Source organism: Arachis ipaensis, chromosome B7, assembly GCF_059453495.1.
Source record: "Arachis ipaensis isolate K30076 ecotype BB chromosome B7, ASM5945349v1, whole genome shotgun sequence".
Lineage (NCBI taxonomy): Eukaryota > Viridiplantae > Streptophyta > Magnoliopsida > Fabales > Fabaceae > Arachis > Arachis ipaensis.
Window position 1 is genome coordinate 93,727,740 of NC_142442.1, and position 21,951 is coordinate 93,749,690.

Below are 21,951 nucleotides of genomic sequence, written 5' to 3' on the forward strand. Positions count from 1 at the left end.
ATGAAAAAGACGCACCAAGTTGAGAGCATAAAATCAAATTGAACCAAAATGGTGTAGGTGCCTTTCAACAAACACTTGGTGTGCAATATTCAAACAATGAGCAAGTAGGAAAAATTCAAACAAAGAATACCCCAAAATAAAATTCCCAACATCAAAACAACAGCATATAATCACGAAGGAATCAAGAGATATCAAAATGAACCATCAAAGAAAGAGAAAGCTCAAAGTTCAACACCCATGGAAAATATAAAATGAAAGAAATCAAATATATAAGAACAAATTAAACAAAATGCAACTAAGAAGAAATGGGAGAAAGTAATTAAATGCAACTAATAAGAGAAAGATGTAAGAAAATAAGACAAAGAGGAAGAAGGAGTAGGAGTAGAACCTTGAGAAGAGGAAGAAGGTAAGGGAGAGTGCAAGTGAAAAATAGGAGATGAGAGAGGAACGAGGGAGAGGAGAGAGAGAATGTAGGACCGCAGAAGGTGGTGGTCACTAGTGGAGTGGCCAGAGATAAGGTGGTGGAGGATGGGAGAAGAAGGGAAGAACAATGGAAGAAGGGGAGTTGAAGAAATCATTCAAAACAGGGCGCGCTGCATATCAGGTGTGTCTGGGACGTGACGCATGCGCGTCATCCACGCGTATGCGTTGATGACAAGGAACGAGTAATGATGCGTAAGTGTCACCCACGCATACGCGTGGGTAGCAGAAATGGGAGAGGACGCGTACGCGTCAGGTGACGCGCACGCGTGGACAGAGTTGTGCCTCGCGCATAAAGGCAGCATAAAGTTCGCACAACTCTTAGGTTTTTGTACCAGGAGTTGGCTGCAGGGCATGCGATGCGTGTGCGTAGGCTACGCATACACGTAGATGGAGAGATTTGCGACCGACGTGTAAGCGTCCCCCAGGTTTACGCGTGGGTGGCATTTATGCTTCCCACACAATTCTCGCACACTTCTCGCACAAGTCTCTGGTTTTTGTACCAGAGATTTCAGAATTCACAATCGACGCGTACTCGTCTCCCATGCTTGCGCGTAGGTGTGCGAAATGGACGAGGGATGCGTAAGCGTCACTGACGCTTGCGCGTGGGGAGCTGTTGTGCTCCGAGCACCAGTGTGCACAAATGTCGCACAACTCTCTGGTTTTAGTACCATGAGTTGTGGAAATGCGTCGACGTGTACGCGTCACCCACGCTTGCGCGTGGATCAACCCTTTTTTTTCATACACATGAGGAGGGGCAATTACAGCACAATTTGGTAGTCATGCATGCTAAAAGGTTCAAAAACACCCAAAACTTCATGTAACACTCAAGATTAAGCATTTTTTCAACATCCCAATTCAACCAAACCACCATCAATGACTCCCCATGGGCATCTCAAAAATTCAAACACAACCAAGCATACTCAAACAAACTCACTAAATCAAGCAATCACAAAATTCACAAAGACTCAAAAAGATGTATTGAAGAAACTATGTGCAAAGGAAGATCATACCATGGTGGGGTGTCTCCCACCTAGAACTTTTCTTTAACATCCTTAAGTTGGACGGTCATGAGCTCAGATCTCTTCGCCCTCGGGTGCATCCTCAAGAAGGAACACCTCAACCTCTTTGTTGCTTTTCATCTTCTCTCCATGATAAAGTTTCAGACGATGACCATTAACCTTGAAAATTGTGGGGCTTGAAGGGTGACTCAAGTGGAATACCCCATATGGCTCAGCTTTTTTCACCCTATAAGGTCCTTCCCACCTTGATCTTAACTTGCCTGAAATCAACCTCAATCTTGAGTTATAGAGGAGGACTAGGTCCCCAGCTCTAAACTCTCTCCTTTTGATGTTCCTATCATACACCGCTTTCATTCTCTCCTTGTAGAGCCTTGAATTCTCATAAGCTTCCATTCAAAGACACTCTAATTCCACTAACTATAACTTCCTTTCGATTCCGGCCCCCCAAATCCTTAGTTGCATTCTTTTACAACCCAATAAGCCTTATGTTCCACCTCTACGGGGAGATGGCAAGCCTTCCCATAGACTAACCGGAATGGGCTCATACCAATTGGTGTCTTATAAGCCGTCCGATAAGCCCAAAGCGCATCTCCGAGCTTAGAACTCCAATCCCTCCTATGAGGCTTCACAATCTTTTCCAATATGCGCTTAATTTCTCGGTTAGAGACTTCAGCTTGGCCATTTGTTTGGGGCTGGTATGTCGTGGCCACCTTGTGGATGATGCCATACTTCTTCGTCAACCCTGTCATTCTTTTGTTACAAAAATGAGAGCCTTGATCACTCACGATTGCTCGTTGTGATCCAAAGCGACAAATAATGTTATTCTGAACAAAAGAAAAAACCACATTAACATCATCAGTACGGGTGGGAATCGCTTCCACCCACTTGGAAACATAGTCAAAAGCTAGCAGAATATATATGAAACCATTAGAATTTGGAAAAGGGCCCATAAAGTCAATACCCCAAACATCAAAAATTCGTAAAACAACATGGTTTGTTGTGGTATCTCATTCTTCTTGGAAATATTTCCAAACCTAAGGCATTGTGGACCAGAGCTACAAAAGAGAGATGCATCTTTAAAGAGTGTATGCCACCAAAATCCGCAGTCTAAGACCTTTCTAGCAGTTCTTTGAGGACCAAAGTGGCCACCACCATCAAAAGTGCAAGCCTCCAAGATAGACTGAAACTCGGATTATGGTATACACCTCTTAATTATTTGATCAGCACCACATCTCCACAAGTATGGGTCATCCCATACATAATATTTGGATTCGCTTTTGAGCTTATCCCTTTGATGTTGAGAAAAATCGGGAGGAATGTAAGAACCACAACTAATCAACCAGTTAATTAAGTAATTAATATTTCCCAGATTAGATTCCGAAAAATTAGAGAGAAAATTTGAGGATTTAAAGGTGATTTTTGGACTCAGTGGATTTTTCTTAGTCAGAAAATGTGCTTTCTGCAAAAAACCGTGAAAAACTACGAACCGACAGTTGAACCGATTGAACCGGTTCAAGCCTGCCCGGTACCGCACGAGAAAAAGTGAAAACCATCAAAAACCTTAGAAAAATATTAGAAATGAAAAACCGGTCGTTAATTTTAAAGGTTTGTCCTGAAGTTGGGTCAAACGGGCTAAAAACGCTAACGGATTGGACCAGGCCCAAGTTGGGCCTAAGCCCAACATATAAAAGTTCATTTAATGAACCCAACCCACCATAACACTCACATAAACACACTCACACAGATGGGAATAGAGGAAGAAGAGAAACACTTGGCACTATTCATTTCAATCTTCCGAAGCTCATATCTTGAGCTAGAGAGCTCTGATCGTTGCACTGTTTGCAGCTACGCGTTCCTTGTGAAGAGCTCTACAAAACCCATACAAGAAACTGGAGAGGTAACCACGAAATCTTTTCTATTCTTCTCTCCAAAATTTTGGTTCTTTGGGTTTGTGATTAGGTGAGTTTTTGTGATTTTGGATGTTTAGGTTTGCTCTAATCCTTGCTTAGCCTTGAATTTTTGCTATTAAATCTGTTGGAAAAGCTAAGGGCCATTAAACCCTTGTGAATTTATGTTTAATTGGAACCCTAGGTTGATTTGAGGTGATTTGTGTGCATATAGTTTGATTATTGTGGCTTTGGGAGCTATTAGAACTTATTTGTGCTAATTGTAGTGGAATTGAAAGCTTGGATTGTGGTTGGGAGCTTGTTGTGCTACATTAGAGTTTTGGTGCATATAGGAAATCAGCCAAGTTATGGTTTCGGTTTCCTCTATGTAATATATAATATTCATGGACACTTAGGCTAGTGACCCATAGGATAGGTTTGGAATTTATATGTTGTTGATGATTGTTTGGGTTGTTGATGTTGTAAATGTTGATTGAGATAATGGGGTTGGAATGTGATGTATGATGAACTTGTATGAATATGTATGTTACTCATTAATATGGAGTATGAATGAGTTGATGAGAAAGATTGATATTGATGAAATGAGAAATTGTGAATGTATTGGTGGGAAATTGCTTGATGTGTTGGATATTGATATTCAAGGATGTGAATGTTGAAATGTAAAGGAAATAGTAGTAAAAATGGTGCAATATGTCTTAGAGTGTGGATTTTGATGAGAAATGGAGTTTTGAATGGTTTGGTATAGGTTGGAATGTGTATGGTAAGAAATGGTGGTAATTGTGAAGTTGGGGTAAAATTGGGTTTTTGGTAAATTTTGTTTGATCATAACTTTTGCCTCGGTTTTCAAAATTTGATGAGATTTATTTAAAATTAAAGATCTGTAAAAACCCTTTAAATTGATATAAACTTTGAAAAACTTGGAATTTTGTAGAGGAAGTTATGATCATTCAAAATTTGTGTTAAAAATATGAAATTCTGCTAAGTTGCAGAATTTCATGATTTCTGATATGTGCGAGCGCACACCCTTGTGTGGACGCACACCCTGCGAAAATTTTGATCCGTGCGGACGCACACACCTATGCGCACGCACAGGCAGGGAAATGTGTTCTGTTTGCAGCGCTAGCACAGCTTGTGCACGCACATATCTAAGGACGAATTACAACCTGTGCGTCTGCACACGCACCTGTGCGCACGCACACATTGGGAAGGCCAGTCTGTTGGGGGCGATGGCACAGGTTGTGCGAGTGAACAGATTCTGTAAGTTTTGCCACATGTGGGTATGTACACCCCTGTGCGTACGCACATATTTTAAAACTCTTTGGAGCGTGTGCACGCACACACCCCTGTGCGGCCGTACACCCCCTGTTTTTCAAAATTTTATTTGTTTTCAACTATTCTACTGGTGCACGAAATTGTGATCTCCAGGCTCGAACGAATCCTGGTAATGGCTCCAAAGCTTGGTGCTCTGATCTTTATTCATAATTGTCACAACTTCGATACAACTAACCAGCAAGTGCATTGGGTCGTCCAAGTAATACCTTACGTGAGTAAGGGTCGAATCCCACGGAGATTGTTGGTATGAAGCAAGCTATGGTCACCTTGTAAATCTCAGTCAGGCGGATATAAAGTGATAATGTTGTTTTCGAATATTATATAATAAAATAGGGATAGAGATACTTATGTAAATCATTGGTAGGAATTTCAGATAAGCGAATGGAGATGCTTTTCGTTCCTCTGAACCTCTGCTTTCCTGCTATCTTCATCCACTCAGTCTTACTCCTTTCCATGGCTGGCTTTATGCAAGGGCATCACCGTTGTCAGTGGCTACATCCCCTCCTCTCAGTGAATAATATGCTCACGCACCCTGTCACGGCACGGCTATTCATCTGTCGGTTCTCGATCATGCTGGAATAGGATTCACCCTCCTTTTGCGTCTGTCACTAACGCCCAACAATCGCGAGTTTGAAGCTCGTCACAGTCATTCAATCATTGAATCCTACTCAGAATACCACAGACAAGGTTTAGACCTTCCGGATTCTCTTGAATGCCGCCATCATTCTAGCTTACGCCACGAAGATTCTGGTTAGGAGATCTAAGAGATACTCATTCTAGCTTAATTCATGTAGAACAGAAGTGTTTGTCAGGCACGCGTTCATAAGGGAGAAGGATGATGAGCGTCACACATAATCATCACCTTCATCACGTTCTTGAGTGCGAATGGATATCTTAGAAGAGAAATAAGAAGAATTGAATAGAAAACAGTAGTACTTTGCATTAATCTTTGAGGAACAGCAGAGCTCCACACCTTAATCTATGGAGTGTAGAAACTCTACCGTATGAAAATACATAAGTGAAGGTCCAGGCATGGCCGAGATGGCCAGCCCCCTAAAACGTGATCAAAGGATCATAAGGTAATCCAAAGATGTCTAATACAATAGTAAAAGGTCCTATTTATAATAAACTAGCTACTAGGGTTTACATGAGTAAGTAATTGATGTACAAATCCACTTCCGGGGCCCACTTGGTGTGTGCTTGGGCTTGGGCTTGAGTGTTACACGTGCGGAGGCCATTTGTGGAGTTGAACGCCAGTTTTTGTGCCAGTTTGGGCGTTCAACTCTGGTTTTGGATCCTTTTCTGGCGCTGGACGCCAGATTTGGGCAGAAGGCTGGCGTTGAACGCCAGTTTACGTCGTCTATTCTTGGCCAAAGTATGGACTATTATATATTTCTGGAAAGCCCTGGATGTCTACTTTCCAACGCAATTGGAAGCGCGCCATTTCGAGTTTTGTAGCTCCAGAAAATCCACTTTGAGTGCAGGGAGGTCAGAATCCAACAGCATCAGCAGTCCTTTTTCAACCTCTGAATCTGATTTTTTGCTCAAGTCCCTCAATTTCAGCCAGAAAATACCTGAAATTACAGAAAAACACACAAACTCATAGTAAAGTCCAGAAATGTGAATTTAACATAAAAACTAATGAAAACATCCCTAAAAGTAACTAGATCCTACTAAAAACATACTAAAAACAATGCCAAAAAGCGTATAAATTATCCGCTCATCACAACACCAAACTTAAATTGTTGCTTGTCCCCAAGCAACTGGAAATCAAATAGGATAAAAAGAAGAGAATATACTATAAATTCCAAACTATCAATGAAACATAGCTCCAATCAAATGAGCGGGACTTATAGCTTTTTGCCTCTTGAATAGTTTTGGCATCTCACTTTATCCATTGAGGTTCAGAATGATTGGCATCTATAGGGACTTCAGATTTCGAATAGTGTTATTGACTCTCCTAGTTCAGTATGATGATTCTTGAACACAGCTTCTTTATGAGTCTTGGCCGTGGCCCTAAGCACTTTGTTTTCCAGTATTACCACCGGATACATAAATGCCACAGACACATAATTGGGTGAACCTTTTCAGATTGTGACTCAGCTTTGCTAAAGTCCCCAATTAGAGGTGTCCAGGGTTCTTAAGCACACTCTTTGTTTTTGCTTTGGACCTTGACTTTAACCGCTCAGTCTCAAGTTTTCACTTGACACCTACACGCCACAAGCACATGGTTAGGGACAGCTTGGTTTAGCCGCTTAGACCAGGATTTTATTCCTTTAGGCCCTCCTATCCACTGATGCTCAAAGCCTTGGGATCCTTTTTATTTGCCCTTGCCTTTTGGTTTTAAGGGTTATTGGCTTTTTCTGCTTGCTTTTTCTTTTTCTTTCTATTTTTTTTCTATTCTTTTTTCGCCCCCTTGTTTTTTTTTTTTTCTGCAAGCTTTGTTCTTTGCTGCTTTTTCTTGCTTCAAGAATCATTTTTATGATTTTTCAGATTATCAAATAACATGTCTCCTAGTCATTATTCTTTCAAGAGCCAACATATTTAACATTCTTAAACAACAACTTCAAAAGACATATGCACTGTTCAAGCATACATTCAGAAAACAAGAAGCATTGTCACCACATCAATATAATTAAACTAAGTTCAAGGATAAATTCGAAACTCATGTACTTCTTGTTCTTTTGAATTAAAACATTTTTCATTTAAGAGAGGTGATGGATTCATAGGACATTCATAACTTTAAGACAGAGTTACTAACTACTAATGATCATGTAATGAAGACACAAACATAGATAAGCACATAACATAGAAAACGAAAAACAGAGGAAATAAGAACAAGGAATGAATCCACCTTAGTGATGTCCTTGAGCTCTTCTATGTCTTTTCCTTGTCTTTGCTGCTCCTCCTTCATTGCTTTTAGATCTTCTCTGATTTCATGAAGGATGATGGAGTGCTCTTGATGTTCCACCCTTAGTTGCTTCCAATAATTGTGTGGAAGAAAATGTATCCCTTGAGGTATCTCAGGGATCTCTTGATTTGCAGTCAAATGTTCTACCACTGAGCTATAAATCCTTTACATAATTGTTTTACCACACCAAACTTAGAATGTTGCTCGCCCTCGAGCAAAAGAAGAAGGAATAGATGAAGAAGAAGATGTGGAAATAAAAACTAGGATTATGAGGAGGTAAAGTGGGATCCTATGGGGTCCACAGATCCTGAGATGATCTTGTGGTGTCCACAGATCCTGAGGTGTCAAGGCATTTACATCCCTGCACCAATTTAGGCATGCAAAATGCCCTTGCACACAACTCTGGGCGTTCAGCGCCAGGTTGGTGCCTATTTTGGGCGTTCAACGCCCATTTGCTGCTATTTCTGGCGTTGAACGCCAGAACCATGCTTGTTCTGGGCGTTCAGCGCCAGGATGCTCCCATTCTGGGCGTTCAGCACCAGAACTATGCTCTGTTCTGGCGTTTGAATGCCAGACAGATGCTCCTCCAGGGTGTGATTTTTCTTCTGCTGTTTTTGATTCCGTTTTCAATTTTTATATTTATTTTGTGACTCCACATGATCATGAACCTAAGAAAACATGAAAAACAATAAAAATAAGAATTAGATAAACATTGGGTTGCCTCCCAACAAGCGCTTCTTTAATGTCAATAGCTTGACAGTGGGCTCTCATGGAGCCTCACAGATGTGCAGAGCTTTGTTGAGACTCTCCAACACCAAACTTAGAGTTTGGATATGGGAGTTCAACACCAAACTTAGAGTTTGGTTGTGGCCTCCCAACACCAAACTTAGAGTTTGACTGTGGGGGCTCTGGTTGACTCTGCTTGGAGAGAAGCTTTTCCTGCTTCCTCTCCATGGTTGCAGAGGGAGATCCTTGAGTTTTGAATACAAGGGAGTTCTCATTCCATTGAAGGACTATTTCACCTCTGTCAACATCAATCACAGCTCTTGCTGTGGCCAGGAAAGGTCTTCCTAGGATGATGGATTCATCCTCTTCCTTTCCAGTATCCAGGACTATGAAATCAGTAGGTATGTAAAGGCCCTCAACCTTTACTAATACATCTTCTACTTGTCCATAAGCCTGTCTTCTTGAGCTGTCTGCCATCTCTAGTGAGATTTTAGCAGCTTGCACCCCATAGATTCCCAGTTTCTCTATTACAGAGAGGGGCATGAGGTTTATTCCTGAACCAAGGTCACACAGAGCCTTAAAGATCATGGTGCCTATGGTGCAGGGTATTATGAACTTTCCAGGATCCTGTCTCTTCTGAGGCAATCTCAGTTGATCCAGATCACTTAGTTCATTGATGAACAAGGGAGGTTCAACTTCCCAAGCATCAATGCCAAATAATTTGGCATTCAGCTTCATGATTGCACCAAGAAACTTGGCAGTTTGCTCTTCAGTGACATCCTCATTCTCTTCAGAAGAGGAATACTCATCAGAGCTCATGAAGGGCATAAGGAGGTTCAATGGGATCTCTATGGTCTCTAGATGAGCCTCAGAGTCCTTTGGTTCCTCAGAGGGAAGCTCCTTATTGGTCACTGGACGTCCCAGGAGGTCTTCCTCCTTGGGATTCACGTCCTCTCCTCTCCTCACAGGTTCGGCCAGGGCACTTATGTCAATGGCCTTGCACTCTCCTTTTGGGTTCTCTTCTGTATTGCTTGGGAGAGTACTAGGAGGGATTTCAGTGATCCTTTTACTCAGCTGGCCCACTTGTGCTTCCAGATTTCTAATGGAAGACCTTGTTTCATTCATGAAACTTACAGTGGCCTTAGATAGATCAGAGACTAGATTTGCTAAATTAGAAGCATTTTGTTCAGAGTTCTCTGTCTGTTGCTGAGTTGATGATGGAAAAGGCTTGCTATTGCTAAACCTGTTTCTTCCACCATTATTAAAGCCTTGTTGGGGCTTTTGATCCTTCCATGAGAAATTTGGATGATTTCTCCATGTTGAGTTATAGGTGTTTCCATAAGGTTCACCTAAGTAATTTACCTCTGCTATTGCAGGGTTCTCAGGATCATAGGCTTCTTCTTCAGAAGATGCCTCTTGAGTACTGTTGGATGCAGCTTGCATTCCATGCAGACTCTGAGAAATCATATTGACTTACTGAGTCAATATTTTGTTCTGAGCCAATATGGCATTCAGAGTATCAACTTCAAGAACTCCCTTCTTCATAGGCGTCCCATTACTCACAGGATTCCTTTCAGAAGTGTACATGAACTGGTTATTAGCAACCATGTCAATGAGTTCTTGAGCTTCTGCAGGCGTTTTCTTTAGGTGAATGGATCCACCTGCAGAAGTGTCCAGTGACATCTTTGATAGCTCAGATAAACCATCATAGAATATATCCAGGATGGTCCATTCTGAAAGCATGTCAGAAGGACACTTTTTGGTCAACTGTTTGTATCTTTCCCAAGCTTCATAGAGAGATTCACCTTCTTTCTGTCTGAAGGTTTGAACATCAGCTTTTAGCTTGCTCAGCTTTTGAGGAGGAAAGTACTTGGCTAAGAAAGCCGTGACCAGCTTATCCCAAGAGTTCAGGCTATCTTTAGGTTGAGAATCCAACCATAATCTAGCTCTGTCTCTTACAGCAAAAGGGAAAAGCATGAGCCTGTAGACTTCAGGATCTACTCCATTAGTCTTAACAGTATCACATATCTGCAAGAATTCAGTTAAGAACTGAAAAGGATCTTCAGATGGAAGTCCATGAAACTTGCAGTTCTGCTGCATCAGAGAAACTAATTGAGGTTTCAGCTCAAAGTTGTTTGCTCCAATGGCAGGAATGGAGATGCTTCTTCCATGTAAATTGGAATTAGGTGCAGTAAAGTCACCCAGCATCCTCCTTTCATTATTATTATTTTCGGCTGCCATCTCCTCTGCCTGTTCGAAAATTTCTGAAAGGTTATCTCTGGATTGTTGTATTTTAGCTTCCCTTAATTTTCTCTTCAGAGTCCTTTCAGGTTCTGGATCTGCTTCCACAAGAATGTTCTTATCCTTGCTCCTGCTCATATGACAAGGAAGGAAAGAGGGGGAGACAAAGAAAGTAATGTAATGGAAGAAACACAACTGTGAGGAGGCTTTGAGATGTGAGATGAGATGTTAGGATATGAATGAATAAATAGAATGAGATGAGAGAGGGAGAATTTTCGAAAATATTTTTGAAAAAGAGTTAGTGATTTTCGAAAATGGTTTTTGAAAAATGTTAGTAATTTTCGAAAATTTTTGAAATAAAAAATAGAAAATAAAAATAATTAGTTAATTAAAAAGAAATTTTTGAAAAAGAGGGAGATATTTTCAAAAATTAGAGAGAGAGAGTTAGTTAGGTAGTTTTGAAAAAGTTAAGAAACAAACAAAAAGTTAGTTAGTTAGTTGAAACAAATTTTGAAAACCAATTTTGAAAAGATAAGTAGTTAGGAGGTTAGGAAAGATATTTTGAAAAGATATTTTTGAAAAAGATAAGATAAGAAGATATTTTGAAAAGATATGATAGAAATTAGTTTTGAAAAAGATTTGATTTTTAAAATCTCAATTAATGACTTGATTCATAAGAAATCACAAGATATGATTCTAGAACTTAAAGTTTGAATCTTTCTTAACAAGTAAGTAACAAACTTGAAATTTTTGAATCAAAATATTAATTGCTATTGTTATTTTCGAAAATTAGTTATAAAAATAAGAAAAATATTTTTGAAAAATGTTTTTGGAATTTTCGAAAATAACTAAAAATTTTGAAAAAGATTTGATTTTTGAAAAAGATTTTGAAAAAGATAAGATTTTCAAATTGAAAATTTGATTTGACTCATGAGAAACAATTTGAATTTTAAAAAAATTTTGAAAAAGTCAACTCAATTTTCGAATTTGATGAGAGAAAAAAGGAAAGATATTTTTTTGATTTTTTGAATTTTTATGAAAAACATGAAAATTATGCAATGCATGAAATTTTTAGATCAAAACAATGAATGCATGCAAGAATGCTATGAATGTCAAGATGAACACCAAGAACACTATGAATGTCAAGATGAACATCATAGACACAATTTTGAAAAATTTTTAAAGCAAAGAAAACATGCAAGACACCAAACTTAGAATTCTTTGATGCTTAGACACTAAGAATTCAAGAATGCACATGATAAACATGAAAAGACACTAAACAAAAAATCATCAAGATCAAACAAGAAGACTTACCAAGAACAACTTGAAGATCATGAAGAACACTATGAATGCATGATATTTTCGAAAAATGCAAGATGCATATGCAATTGACACCAAACTTATAACATGACTCAAGACTCAAACAAGAAACAGAAAACTATTTTTGATTTTTATGATTTTCTAATTTTTTTTGGATTTTTCGAAAATTAATTGAAAAAGGAAAATAAGGATTCCAAAATTTTTAATATGAATTCCAGGAATCTTGCATTCTTAGTCTAAAGCTTCAGTCCAGGAATTAGACATGGCTCACTAGCCAGCCAAGCTTTCAACGAAAGCTCCAGTCCAAAACACTAGACATGGCCAATGGCCAGCCAAGCTTCAGCATGTAGATTCAGACATGTAACAGTTGATTCCTCATCCAATTTCATGAACTGATCTTTTGGAAGCCTCAGTCCAAAAGAATTTAGACATGGCTTTACAGCCAGCCAGGCTTCACATGCTTCATGAAACACTAGAATTCATTCTTAAAAATTTTGAATAAATTTTTGAAAACATTTTTATTAATTTTTTTTTTTCGAAAACAGATGAGGCAATTTTGAAAATATTTTTGAAAAATTTTTGAAAAGAAAACGAAAAGAAAATTACCTAATCTGAGCAACAAGATGAACCGTCAGTTGTCCAAACTCGAACAATCCCCGGCAACGGCGCCAAAAACTTGGTGCACGAAATTGTGATCTCCAGGCTCGAACGAATCCTGGTAATGGCTCCAAAGCTTGGTGCTCTAATCTTTATTCATAATTGTCACAACTTCGATACAACTAACCAGCAAGTGCACTGGGTCGTCCAAGTAATACCTTACGTGAGTAAGGGTCGAATCCCACGGAGATTGTTGGTATGAAGCAAGCTATGGTCACCTTGTAAATCTCAGTCAGGCGGATATAAAGTGATAATGTTGTTTTCGAATATTATATAATAAAATAGGGATAGAGATACTTATGTAAATCATTGGTAGGAATTTCAGATAAGCGAATGGAGATGCTTTTCGTTCCTCTGAACCTCTGCTTTCCTGCTATCTTCATCCACTCAGTCTTACTCCTTTCCATGGCTGGCTTTATGCAAGGGCATCACCGTTGTCAGTGGCTACATCCCCTCCTCTCAGTGAATAATATGCTCACGCACCCTGTCACGGCACGGCTATTCATCTGTCGGTTCTCGATCATGCTGGAATAGGATTCACCCTCCTTTTGCGTCTGTCACTAACGCCCAACAATCGCGAGTTTGAAGCTCGTCACAGTCATTCAATCATTGAATCCTACTCAGAATACCACAGACAAGGTTTAGACCTTCCGGATTCTCTTGAATGCCGCCATCATTCTAGCTTACGCCACGAAGATTCTGGTTAGGAGATCTAAGAGATACTCATTCTAGCTTAATTCATGTAGAACAGAAGTGTTTGTCAGGCACGCGTTCATAAGGGAGAAGGATGATGAGCGTCACACATAATCATCACCTTCATCACGTTCTTGAGTGCGAATGGATATCTTAGAAGAGAAATAAGAAGAATTGAATAGAAAACAGTAGTACTTTGCATTAATCTTTGAGGAACAGCAGAGCTCCACACCTTAATCTATGGAGTGTAGAAACTCTACCGTATGAAAATACATAAGTGAAGGTCCAGGCATGACCGAGATGGCCAGCCCCCTAAAACGTGATCAAAGGATCATAAGGTAATCCAAAGATGTCTAATACAATAGTAAAAGGTCCTATTTATAATAAACTAGCTACTAGGGTTTACATGAGTAAGTAATTGATGTACAAATCCACTTTCGGGGCCCACTTGGTGTGTGCTTGGGCTTGGGCTTGAGTGTTACACGTGCGGAGGCCATTTGTGGAGTTGAACGCCAGTTTCTGTGCCAGTTTGGGCGTTCAACTCTGGTTTTGGATCCTTTTCTGGCGCTGGACGCCAGATTTGGGCAGAAGGCTGGCGTTGAACGCCAGTTTACGTCGTCTATTCTTGGCCAAAGTATGGACTATTATATATTTCTGGAAAGCCCTGGATGTCTACTTTCCAACGCAATTGGAAGCGCGCCATTTCGAGTTTTGTAGCTCCAGAAAATCCACTTTGAGTGCAGGGAGGTCAGAATCCAACAGCATCAGCAGTCCTTTTTCAACCTCTGAATCTGATTTTTTGCTCAAGTCCCTCAATTTCAGCCAGAAAATACCTGAAATTACAGAAAAACACACAAACTCATAGTAAAGTCCAGAAATGTAAATTTAACATAAAAACTAATGAAAACATCCCTAAAAGTAACTAGATCCTACTAAAAACATACTAAAAACAATGCCAAAAAGCGTATAAATTATCCGCTCATCATCTACCTTTCGAACAAGGTTGTAAGTTTCCCTAACATGATTTTGAGACTTTTGGGCTTGGTTTTGAATATTAAAACATGGGATATAACCTAAGGGCTATAGTAGATGAATTTAAGACAAATTAGAAAATGGAGGCCTAGGTTTCTGGCGTGCTGAGAATGGTTTGACGTTAGGTGAAGGATGATTGATATATGAGATGAGGAAGGATGAACTGTTGATATTTGGAAACTGAGTTATGAATGGACAGTGGTTGAGATGAGTCAAGGACTCTGGATGAGATGATGGATCCATGTATATTAAAAATGTTTTCTGAAAACCACTGAAATAATATTTTTATTGAGATTATGAGACGTTATGCACCCGGCAGGGATGGTGGTTGGATCCCGCCTGTCGAGGTAGTGGTGGCGGCATAAGGGCGGTGGTTCGTCCTGCTTGCGTTGAGATGTGAGGTTTGTTGTAAGAGTATCCCGCTTGTATCCCTTTGGATCTATAGAGCGTGCAGGTGCCGGTACCTGGACAGTGATCCGACCACTATATCTCGGGGGTTACTGTTCCGAGGGTTATCTGAAACTGTAGGTCGATCTCAGACGAGATCCTCAGTGATGGTCGGAACTGATGTGTCCGGCTGGTGAATGGAGGCCGGAGCTGGTACGTCCGACTTGTTTGGACTTGGACGTGCTGCTGATCCTCTGTCACCGAAGGGTGGGGGGTACCTGCAAGAGACTCCGATGCTTAAGTTAGCATAGGTATTAAACAGGTGTTATGTAGAATCAGAGTATGAGTTATACCTGGGTGCTCCAGTGTATTTATAATGGTGAGGTGTGACCTTTTTGATAAGATAAGTTAGTTATCTTATCTTATCTTTATCTTTGAGTTGAGGTCAGCGTATCTTTCAACGGAACCGCCTTCATCTCTATAGGCTTAGGCCGCCTTAGGATTTGGGTCGTGCTCCTCTGTTTGGGCCCTTAATTGGGCTCTTCTGTCGATTTGGCCGAGCTCTTTGAGAAGAGGTCGGATAGTCTGACCTGAAGAGGTTTGGTCGCTTTTTCTCGAATCATCCTAGGTCGGATAGCTCGACCCAGGGTATGAACAGTGCCCCTGCTTGAGCTCGATCTTCTTTTTGAGGTCGAGTTCTTGACTTCGGTCCTTCTCAAAGTTGAACTCAAGCATTTTTCGATTCCTTTCTTTGTAAAGTCTTTTTTGAATGAAGAACGTTTTCCTCTAAAAGCGCGCGCTTTTGTATTAGCGCTTTTTTGGGAACGCAAGCGGTTTTAATATCTGCATTTAATTGGCATTAATTTGCCCTTCATTCTCTCTTGGTTTTTATTTTGAATTTCGCGATCAAAAATGGTTTCTCTTCTTCATTTCTTCTTCGTAACTTCTCCCTTTGCTCTCTCGTTTTTTGTTTCTCTCATCTGCTCTCTGTCTTTCGCTTGCGCTTCTGCTTTCGTCGCTTGGCATTTTTCTGGGCAGCTTTTATCTCTGCGCTTCTACTCTTCCTCGAAGCTTCTTCCGTCTCCAGGTTGGTTCCATTTCGTATTTTCCTCGTTATTTTTGACTTTGCGATGGGTTTTCCTTTTGATCTTCTTTTTGCAGAAAGTTTGGATCTTTCTGTTTTTTATCATGCTTGACTTGTTGCATGCTCTGAAATTTCTTTGCTTTTTGGTGCAAATCTTTTTCTTGTTGCTTGAATCTTTTTCTTTTGCATGTTGCCGCCGTTTCTGTTTGTGCCTTGGCTGATGATTTTTTGCTTGATTTCAAAAGAAAGTTTGCGCCTTTGCTGCTTGGCCTTTTTTGACATTTCTAATATACTGTAGAAGTAGTATTTTTTGCTGGTAAACTGTAGAAGTGTGGTCCTTTTGCGTTTTTTCTTCCTTTGTTTTCTTTCTGGATTTTATTTTGATGAGTGCTGGGATGTAGGCCGTAGAAATAACTTGAAAACCTTGCTTGTTTACTGCCTCCAAGGGATGCCCCAAGACCTTTGTCTTGAGTCTTGGGGTTTTCCCTTTTTGTTTATCCGCCCGTCGAGATGTTTTGCCCTCTGTCCGAGATGTTTTTGAATAATCCATTCTTCTTTTCTTTTTGTAGGATTTAGTTGTCCTCATGTCTTCCCGAATTAACGTTGTCGAAATGCCTTCCCAGGTTCCCGCGGGTATGGCTGATTAGGTGGACTCCATGGTTCTTATGTGTGTCTCGCTGGTCGATTCTGAATTTTGTACTCAGCTTAGGCAGTTTCACAGTGTCTGTAGTAATTCTGTTGATGAGAAGAACTATGAACTTGTCCCTCCCTCTTCTGACGAGAGAGTCTGCTTTTCGACTCGAGTTGTTGATGGTCGCCCTTTCTTTTATGCTTATGATTTTTTCTTTGGTCAGCTGGGTATCACCCTTCCTTTTACCAAATTCGAAACCGACCTGTTATGGTCTTGTAATGTTTCCCCTTCTCAACTTCACCCCAATTCCTGGGGTTTTATTAAAATTTTCCAATTGTTGTGCGATGGTTTTGGTATTCCTGCTTCCCAATCTCTCTTTTTCTATCTGTTTGTCTTGACTAAGCCCGGTGTGGTAAAAAAGAAGTCGGCTTGGGTCTCCTTTCGTTCTACCCAGGGGAAGAAAGTTTTTTCCATGTTTGATGAGCCGTTCCATGATTTTAAAAACTACTTTTTCAAGGTCCGAGCTGTTGAATGAGCTCGGCCCTTTTTTCTAGATGAGAATGACGAACCTGCTTTTCCCTTGGAATGGCAAAAAGATGTGAGGGTCTCCAGGTATTCGTGGGAAATGTTGGATGAGGCTGAGCGAGCCTTTGTGACTATCTTGGAAGAACGCTGGGGTCAACCTCCCCATCTTTACACAAAGAAATTTCTAACCAATCCTACTCTTCTTCAAACTGAACTGGGTATCTTGTGTTTCTTTTATTATTTTGTTTATGTTGCTTGTAGCTATCTTTTCCGACTTATCCGACTTGTAGCTGAGTTTTCTGTTTTGTTTGCTGAGGCAATGAAGAATAATGAATCCATGAAAGCTTATAAGAGGGCGCAGAGGGCGACTGCTGCCAGAAATGCTGCTGCCCAGGTGGCTGGGGAGGGATCATCCCAAGTGCGCGAGAAGCCATCAGTGCAGAGTTCCGCCGGGGTGAAGAAGGTGATCCCTACACCCCGAGTTCATTTGGCAGATCCTCAAGTCACCTCTGCTGCTACTTCTGTTGCTCCTCCCAATAAAAAACAAAAGATTGCTGACCCCTTTGACCTCGATGCTCCTGATTTTAATGCTATTGAATTCGTGGATCAACAAATCGGTCCTTATGGCACTCTCTCCATGGACGATGTGTCCATCCTCCATCACTTGGAATTCATGGCCTGAAATCATGTGAAGATGGCGTACATGTCGGCTGCCATATATCGGACTGCTCAGAATCTCCCTCTCCACGCTACTAAAGCGTTTATGGAGGAGGCGAAACAGGAGTTTGATCGGATGAAGAAGCTAAAGGAGGAGCTTGAGACGAAGGTAGCCAAGCTGAAGAAGGACTTGAAGAATGAGGAGGCGAGCTCTCAGTCATTGGCGGCTTCTTTGAGGTTGGCTGAGGACGCAGTCTTGATGCACAAGGAGAGTCATCTTATCGGGAAGTGATGCGCCTGAGGGGGGAGCTTGACAGTGTTCGGGAAGATTATGCTGAGCTCCAAAGTCATCTCGTTGGCAGCGTGACTACTGCTTATGAGAACTTGAGGGAGCAAGTTCAGGTCATTGCTCCCGAGGCTGACCTCACCCTTTTTAGCCTGGATAATATTGTCAGGGATGGCAAGATTGTCCTTGATGATGAGGGTGATGATGATGATGTCGTTCCTCCTGTGTCTTCTACCAAAGTGCCAACCTCTTCGGTTCCTCCCGCTGTGCCCGACCCGGATTGCCAGATCCTGAATCGGGAGGATGGAATTGTGGATGCTGTGCCGATCCAGACTTGCCCTTCTTCTCCTTGTCCTAATGCTGCCAAGAAGCCTCCTGATGCTTGTTGATCTTTCTTAAAATTTGTGTAGTTGGCCCGGCTTCTGGGCTTTTTTAGAACTCTTTTATTTATTTGCTGATACTTCTTAGTTGCTTATCTAGCAACTTTTATTTTGAAAAACAAACAATAGCTCGCTATTTTTTTGATAGTAGTTTTTGGTGGCCTTTCGAGGCCTTATAACTCTGTAAAAAGTAGTTTTTTGACTAGGCATCTTTTCTATTTTCTGCTGATGTCGAAATCTTGTGGCTCGACCTCCTTGGGTTATTTTTATTATGTTATTTGTAGCTTGAATCCTTTGAGGTCGTGGTTGTGGGGGTCCAACTTGTTTCTTTGGTTTTCTTTGCTTTGTATGCTTTATTAACGTTGGTCCCCTTCTAAGCTATTCTCGTAATCCTGTGTCTTGGACCTTTGCTAGTTCTCCTTCAGGGATTACTTTTATAACTTTCTAGTTGTAGGAGTCCGACTTCGTTAGGTCAGTCTCCTTTAAGTTATTTGTAGTCCTCTTTCTTGGATCTTTATCAGATCTCTTTCAGGGACTACTTTGGTAACTTTTAAGTAGTAGGAGTCCGACTTGGTTATACTGGTCTTCTTTAAGTTATTTTTTGTAGTCCTCTTTCTTGGATCTTTGTCAGATCTCTTTCAGGGACTATTTTGATAACTTTTAAGTAGTAGGAGTCCGACTTGGTTATACCGGTCTCCTTTAAGTTATTTTTTGTAGTCCTCTTTCTTGGATCTTTGTCAGATCTCTTTCAGGGACTATTTTGATAACTTTTAAGTAGTAGGAGTCCGACTTGGTTATATCGGTCTCCTTTAAGTTATTTTTGTAATCCTCTTTCTTGGACCTTTGTCAGGTCTCTTTCAGGGATTACTTTTATAACTTGTTAGTAGTAGGAGTCCAACTTCGTTATATCGGTCTCCTTTAAGTTATTTTTGTAATCCTCTTTCTTGGACCTTTGTCAGGTCTCTTTCAGGGATTACTTTTATAACTTTTCATTTTGGGCTGACTTTGTCATGTCGAGCCCTTCTAAGTTAAAGTAATCCTCTTTAATAGGGTTGGCCAGACCTCTTTCCAGGGTTTACTTATAACTTGGGTTGACTTGGTCCGACTTCTCAATGTCGGCCAGTCTTTAAGTTATTATTTTAGCAATCCGTAAGACCTCGTCAGGTTTTTTTTTAGATCACTTTTGATAACTTCTTACATTATTCTGTGTTCATCTTTGCCGATTTGTAGAAAGTGGTTGTCGTCTCTAGATCGTCCTTTGGGTGAATCGCGTTTTCACCTTTATCGGACGGTTGTCTTTATCATGATCGTGTAGTGAAATTGTTTTTCACTTTCTGCCGATCTGTTGCTTTATAATCGGACGATGAATGCTTCAGATTAATGCGTCTTGAAATCTTTGTAGAATATCTAAAATAAAATTATTTAAAGGAAAAATGCAAATATATACATATGGGATTTGTCTGAGTCTCAACTTGGTGCCTCATTAAAAAATCTTTTCAGGAAAAAGAGTGCATCCAATGATGAGATCTTTTATCTTTTCTAACTATAGTACCTTCTGAGGTTGCAGGCATGCCATGACCTGGGAAGCTCTCGTCCATCGAGTTCAGACAGTCTGTAGTAGCCCTTTCCAAGTACTTCTACAACTCGGTAGGGTCCTTTCCAGTTTGCTGCCAGCTTTTCCTCTCCTGGTCGAGTTGTTCTGATATCATTTCGGATTAGGATGAGATCATTTTCTGCAAAACTTCTCGGCACTACCTTTTGATTATATCTGGAAGCCATTCGGCGTTTTAGAGCTTCTTCCCTGATCCGAGCTCTTTCTTGGATTTCAGGTAACAAGTCAAGCTCTTCTCTCTGAAGTTGGGAGTTTGCTCCCTCATTGTAGTGAACTACTCTGGGCAATCCTTCCTCAATCTCTACTGGAATCATCGCCTCTATTCTGTATGCTAATCGGAAGGTGGATTCTTTCGTGGTGGAATGTGGCGTTGTTCGATATGCCCACAGGACCTGTGGAAGCTCTTCTGCCCAGGCTCCCTTTGCGTCTTGTAATCTCCGTTTTAATCCGGCCAATATGACTTTGTTAGCAGCTTCGGCCTGCCCATTGGCTTGTGGATGTTCGACGGAGGTGTACTGGTGCTTTATATTCAAGTCGGCTACTAGTTTTCTGAAGCCTGCATCTTTGAATTGAGTGCCATTGTCTGTGGTTATTGAATATGGAACCCCGAACCTTGTGACAATGTTTCTATATAAGAATTTCTGGCTTCTTTGAGCGGTGGCATTGGCCAGGGGCTCTGCCTCGATCCACTTTGTAAAGTAATCTACCCCTACTATGAAAAATTTAACTTGTCCTGATCCCTGTGGGAAAGGGCCAAGAAGATCGAGTCCCCATTTTGCAAACGGCCAAGGCGAGGTCACGCTGATGAGCTCTTCTGGCGGGGCGATGTGAAAGTTGGCATGTTTCTGACATGGTGGGCATGTCTTTACAAATTCTGTGGCTTCTTTCTATAGAGTTGGCCAATAAAATCCCGCCCGGGGTACTTTTTTGCCGAGAGCTCATGCTCCGAAATGATTGCCACAAATACCACCGTGTATTTCTTCTAGTACTTCCTTTGTGTTGGAGGTTGGCACACATTTTAGTAAAGGTGTTGAGATTCGTCTTTTGTACAGGATGTTGTTTATGATGGCGTAGTACTGTGCCTCCCTTTTTAACTTCTTTGCCTCCTTTTCTTCTATGGGGAGCGTTCCTATTCTGAGGTAGTTGGCTATAGGGGTCATCCGTCCTTGGTCCTGACTTGTTATGGTCAAGACTTTTTCCTCTTCTGAGATTGACGGGTTCTGTAACATTTCCTGGATGAGGCTTCTATTGTTACCCCCTGGTTTGGTGCTGGCTAGTTTTGAGAGTGCGTCAGCTCGGGCATTTTGTTCGCGGGGTATGTGGCAGATCTCATACTCCCCAACTTGTCCAAGCTGTTTCTTGGTTTTATCCAAATACTTTTTCATGGTGGGATCTTTGGCTTGGTAGCTCCCTGTTATTTGTGATGTGACCACTTGTGAATCGCTGTAAATGTTGAGTTTTTGAGCTCCGACCTCTTTAGCCAGCTTTAAACCAGCTAATAACGCTTCATATTCCGCTTGGTTGTTTGAGGCCGGGAACCCGAACTTGAGGGAGAGCTCAACCTGGGTTCCTTGGTTGCTTTCTATTATCACGCCCGCACCGCTTCCAGTTTTATTTGAAGAACCATCCACGTAAAGATTCCATTCTGTGGGGGTTTCTTGGGCATCTGTGAATTCTGCGATAAAATCGGCCAGATACTGTGATTTGATGGCCGTCCGAGCTTCATATTTGAGGTCAAACTCTGACAACTCGACTGCCCATTGTAGAATTCTGCCTGCTAAATCTATTTTCTGCAATATTTCTTTTATGGGCTGGTTAGTTCGAACCTTAATGGTGTGAGCCTGGAAGTACGGGCGGAGTCGTCGAGATGTTAGGATAAGAGTATAGGCAAATTTTTCTATTTTCTGGTAGTTCAGTTCGGATCCCTGTAGTGCCTTGCTAATGAAGTAGACGGGTTGTTGCCCATTTTCGTCTTCTCTGACTAGTGCTGAGGCTATTGCCCGGCTCCCTACTGCGAGATATAATATGAGAGGTTCTCCTTCTCGTGGTCGAGATAGGATATGTGGCC

At 41.0% G+C, this 21,951-nt stretch overlaps 1 protein-coding gene across 1 annotated transcript; it reads right to left on the reverse strand.

Moving 5' to 3' along the window:
- Positions 1–1,556: 1,556 nt before the first annotated feature.
- On the reverse strand, positions 1,557–1,895 carry LOC107607391 (uncharacterized). Its single transcript, XM_016309354.1, has one exon. It carries the CDS (start codon positions 1,893–1,895, stop codon positions 1,557–1,559), a length of 339 nt encoding a protein of 112 aa, XP_016164840.1.
- Between the last annotated feature and the right edge of the window lie 20,056 nt (positions 1,896–21,951).

Excerpts from the sequence above, each read along its gene's own strand:
- LOC107607391 (XM_016309354.1), bottom strand. The coding sequence starts at position 1,895 with ATGGAAGCTTATGAGAATTCAAGGCTCTACAAGGAGAGAATGAAAGCG.